The sequence below is a fragment of the Aptenodytes forsteri genome, unplaced genomic scaffold (assembly GCF_000699145.1).
Source record: "Aptenodytes forsteri isolate BGI_AS27 unplaced genomic scaffold, ASM69914v1 Scaffold181, whole genome shotgun sequence".
In the NCBI taxonomy this organism is placed as follows: Eukaryota; Metazoa; Chordata; class Aves; order Sphenisciformes; family Spheniscidae; genus Aptenodytes; species Aptenodytes forsteri.
Window position 1 is genome coordinate 1,681,742 of NW_008795702.1, and position 5,249 is coordinate 1,686,990.

A 5,249-nucleotide genomic window follows, 5' to 3' on the forward strand; every position below is an offset into this window, starting at 1 on the left:
ATGTTTCATATTTACTTTGGAAGGTTTTCATCCTCATTTGCTTTTCAGCATGCCAATGATTTTTCTCTTGCCTGTGTCATTGCCTTGATTCAAATTGCTGTCTTCTGCTCTTCAATACGCTATTTTTCAACCATTTTGAGATTTCAGCACTGCTACTCTTATACTCACATGCAAAGCTGAAGAAAAATACAGATTAAGGAAACACACAAACTATCTTCAGATTACCTAAAACACTTTTAAGTATTTTGCTATAAGATTATTTTTACTAGGCTTTCCTTATAATGCAGAAGTTAGAGCAGGAAGGAAAAAAAAAACCAAACAAACAAAAAAACCAGATAGAGGACTTTCTAAAATCTTTACTTTGAACAAAATTGTGTTATATATGTGTCATTCTGGATTTCCAGCAATTACAAAACGTCTTTGAAGTTAACAATATGCAATTTATGTATTTTTTAACCAAAATCATATATAAAAAGACACAGGTTTAAAAAGATGAGGTTGTACGAAGAGTTTAACTTAAGGAATATGTTAATTTTTGCCTTGAAAGCTAAAGGTATGAGATAGAGCCCTGATTTCTAAAATAGCGCATTCAGACTATCTGACCCAAAAAAAAACTGAAGGAAGAAAACAAGCTCAAAACATGCCAGTAAGTTGTATTATTCCTTCTCCAAATTTCACCTCATAACGTTTCCTTAATAGCTTCTCAAAAGTATGACTGGATAATAGAAGTGATATCTTTATGATTTTGTGAATAATGGGTTTTATTAGTATTAAGTTAAAGCAAACAGCCAGAACAATACATATGCAACTTCTACTACACACAATATAAAGAATGTAAATTATAACCTCCATGAAACAAAAGAAAAGGTACTGAAAAAGCCAACACAACGGTTATGCACCATTCCATCCCTGATAACAGGCCAGGTTCTGTGTTCAGAGAACAGTTGTTGTTTGCTTATTTAAACTGAAATAGGGTGAAATACATAATCAAGTAAAAAGAAAAAGTTAATGGAGTTACATGGATTCTATGAGAACAAACTCTAGATTAGTAAGGGGAAAAAAAAAGATAATTCACCTAGTAAAAGAGATTACAAGTGGGCTCAGGTTTCAATTTTTAGTGGTGAGGGACAACGGGAGAAATTACCCAGGATTTTTGTAACAACTCGTTTAATAATACACCACTTTCATAACAGAAGTGTTTTACACTTGCACAATGTTAATAACTTTATTATACATGGAAGCCTGTAATAGGCTGATTACACAATAAGACTGCAAACAACCACTGGTACTTTCCTGACACCAGAAAAGTACGTAAGACTGAAACATCACCAAGAGTACATAAAAAACCATCAGCATAAACATCACCAAAATTACATTAAAAAAACTAATCAAAAAATACATTTGCAAAAAGTGGTTTAGAGCAGTGCCACTGCCTTTCAGCAGCTTTGCATGGCCACCAGTATTTCTAGCAGGTTTCCGTGGCTCCACAGGCATTAATCAGGATTCACATATAATAAATAATGTACCACAAAATATACATAAAGTAAGGCAATAATTCCAAAGAAAAGTTCTGTTGATATTAACAAGCCACTCAAGTTCTACTTTCGTAGTTGATGTCATCACCAGAAACCTTTGATGGAATTGCAGCCTTAGGCCCTAAAAGCCTGCAATGATGAACTGCTGCAAACCCCCACATCCGTAAAGAGCTCCAGTGACACCACTGGTACACTGCTGGGCACAGGGGTCCGTGTTAGCTGATCCTGATGCAGGACAGGGGCCTTAGTATGTACAATTGGGAGTATATTATTTCTTATCGTACATGGAAACCTTGACATAATTCTAAAACATGTGGGTGTTCATTGTTCATAATCTGATGTCATAAGACATCAGAAAGTACATAATAAGATACGCACTTTCTGGAATGTAAATCTTTTTAAAAGCTAGCTATTAAGTTGGGGTGAGAGAGTGAGTAGGGAAGAAGGGAAAGAAAAAGTCTAAATTAAAGGGGGGAAAAAACCCAAGATCAAGTCTGGAGGAACTGGGAGCACAAGAAAAGAGAGGGCACCTTACACACTAAAAGAACATGGAAAAGGGGAAGAGCAAGAGACCGAGTTTTTTGAACCATGTATAATAAATAACGTATCCCAAAAGCATATCTGGATTATGACTGTAGGTTCAAGTTGGGGTTCTAATGACATGAACCAGACGCACACGTTTTGTTCACACGGTTTGTGTCAACAGAATCTCTTTACGGAATTACAGTCTTACACAGGAGTTCTGGGGACATTATTGTTTATATTAAAGCTACCATTCTGGGCTCTCCGTACAGACCCAAGAATATTTGCTCCACCTGCCTGGAATGAGCATCACCTGGAAGAACAGGAGTACTTTAAAAACAACGAGATTTAGGTAGCAAAATTCTTTCAGATCAGCCCAGGCATAAGAGAGACAGCAATTTGAAATGTCATAGATCCCTTCCTCAAAAAGCTGAGATATAGTTGTCGCTATCTGTAAATTGGAAGTTCCAATACACTAGTGGTGCACAGAATTCCCATGCTTCGTTACACTTTCCTGAGAGTAAAGCAATTAGAATAAACCTTAGTCCTAGGAACAAAGTTAATTTTTTGCATTTTAAACTTTTGGGCTATTCCCTGACAATCTATATAATGTAAATTTGATTGCTAAACATTGTCACTTGAACAAAACCACTATTTTAATCTATTGATTTTTGATTAAAAACCATAATAAACAGATCTAAAAAAATCACACTAACAAAATAAACTAAATATGAAAAGTTGCATTGAAAGGGCATGTTACATTATTCTTAATAGGACCGTGTAGAAACATTCCAATGGCAGTGTTGTCAACGTAAAACAAAATTACATTAAGAAAACCCCACAGCCTGGTCACAGCCGGGACCTTACCTGTAACTCTGGCTGGTTGGGGTTTTTACTCGTGTACTACATGGCTCACTTACATCAGACATCATATTTGTATACCCTGAGAAATCTGACACTGAAGTCCTTACTCTATGGTCCACTTCTCCATTAGAGTTAGTGATAAAAGTCATTGGCACCCTGCTGCCCGACTTAAACTGAGAACCAAACGCTTGTGCAAAGTTCTCGATCTGGTAGGTTGCTCTAGGCTCTATGTCCTTCTGAGGATCTATCTGGCTAGTTAACTCCTGAGACGGGATCTGAAAGCTCGTTGAGGATTCTAAGTTTTTCTGTTCCTTCTGGCCAGTCAGTTTCTGAGATGTCGACTGGTAGTTAGACGAAGTCTCTAAGTTTTTCTGCGGATCAATGAGATCGTCCAGCTCTTGAGAAGGAGTCAACTGTTGATGCGTAGCCTCCAAAGCAGACAAGTAAAAGCCTGGTTGAGATCCAAGCAACATCCCAAACGGAGGTTTTGGCAACGCAGTTGGCAACACTGAGGTAACGGATTGGCTGAAGCCACACTCAAGTGGAGATGTAGTGTATATCTGTTTGTCTTGAAACAGAGTGTGGTTATGGAGAGTTGAAGACAAGCTAACAAATTGGAAACTGGGTCCAAAAGCAAAACCAGTGCTATTGGTTGTTCTTTCAAAGGCTTGTTGGAGGTATTTGGAGTATTCTTGCAACATGCTTGCCTTATCGTTTGAAACTGTTTGAGAGTTAGGGCTCAAGTTTTCTTCCTGAACCATCTCTGAATGTTCTCCCGAGGTGTGCAAGTCCACACGCTGTTCAGTTATACTGAAAGGATCTTCTTTCTGGCCTTCTGATTTGTGAGAGTACTGGTCCAAAAGGCTCTGTAAGACTTCATCAGGAATACCAGACTTGTCGTGGCAAGACTTTATTTCGCTATTTAAAGATGCTGAATCCATAAGAGACAATGGAGCTTCGTTATCCATAACACTAACACCTGCAGACTGGATGACGGACTGCTGGGAAGTCATGTGTCCGACATTAATTGAAAAGGCACTGTTACTGCTTGCAGTTTGCAAGTATCTTCTCTTCTTTGAAAACTGCATGGCATCATCGTAATTGCTACTTATTTGACCTGGTTTACCACCTGTACTTTGGAGAAGGCCAATAGTTTCTACACCGGTATTGGCTACTAGGCCTAGAGAGCCACTCTGTTTCCCAGACAGTGGTTTTTGCCCCAGAATATCTGGCAGCGGTGATACAAAATTAAGGTAATTTTTGTCTGCCTGTTTTCTGCTTCCTTTTTTCAAGACCAGTTTTGGCACCTTTTTCTGAAGCTCTTCTACGCCCGTGCCAACTAGACCACCACTGGAAGACACAATAGGAATATCAACTGCATAATTTGGCATGGCCACATTACTTGTAACTTGAGATTCAGTTACTTTGCTGCTACACTTATTTCCTTTGTTTTCAGTGGATATACTTTTTGTTTTACTTTTTCTCCTTGAGGAACTGGTATTTCCCTGAGACAACGCAGCCAAGCTACCCATGTTATTTGATGATCCGGGCTCCATTCCAGCACCTGCTTTACCTATGGCTTCACCACATGTTCTTCTGTGCTTCAACAGTCTATCAGTCCTTGAAAAATACTGCTGACAAGTGTCACATTTGTATGGCTTTTCTCCGCTATGCGTCCTCTTGTGTCTTTCCATGTGGTACTTCTGGATGAACTTCATACTGCACTGGTCGCACCCAAAAGGCTTCTCCCGACTGTGGATCTTCTCGTGTCTCTGCAGTAAGTACTTCTGGATGAAACCCATGCTGCACTGGCTGCACTGGAAAGGCCTCTCCCCCGTGTGAATGAGCACATGTCTGCGCAAGTGATAGGAGCTCCTGAAGGCAGCGCTGCAGTGTTCGCAGACGTGAGGTTTCTGACTGGGGGACGCAACGGCACCTTCCGCGTCTCCCACCAGGGGGGGTTTGGAAGAAGCGCTTGGCTTCCGCTTGGCTTTGATTCCCTGAGTTTCTGGCTTTGGCCTCTTTGCCTTCTTGACCTGGGCATCGTGCTTTGGCTCACCCGAGCTCCCAGGGGCGCCCTCGCCTCTGCCACTCAGTAACAGGTCTCGGTGGGGATGCTGGTGCAGGTGGTGAAGAAGGCTGAGGTCCTGAATCACGCTCTGGCCGCTTCCTTCCCCGCTGCTGCTCCCCAGGCCGGGGGGCCTCTCCTCCCCCGCCCCCCCGAAGAGCCCCCCGTAGTGGTGATGGTGCTGCGGCTGCTGCTGCTCCTCCTCCTCCTGCTCGCTGGGCTTCTCTTGCTTGATGCTCACTAGGGACTGCAGAAAGCCC

At 41.2% G+C, this 5,249-nt stretch overlaps 1 protein-coding gene across 1 annotated transcript; it reads right to left on the minus strand.

Annotated features, from left to right (window-relative positions):
• Positions 1 to 468: 468 nt before the first annotated feature.
• ZNF281 (zinc finger protein 281) lies at positions 469 to 5,242 on the minus strand (the record flags this gene model as incomplete). The annotated part of the gene is made up of 1 exon (XM_009283175.2): positions 469 to 5,242. A coding segment is annotated over one exon (2,322 nt), but the record flags the coding sequence as incomplete, so codon positions are not given.
• Between the last annotated feature and the right edge of the window lie 7 nt (positions 5,243 to 5,249).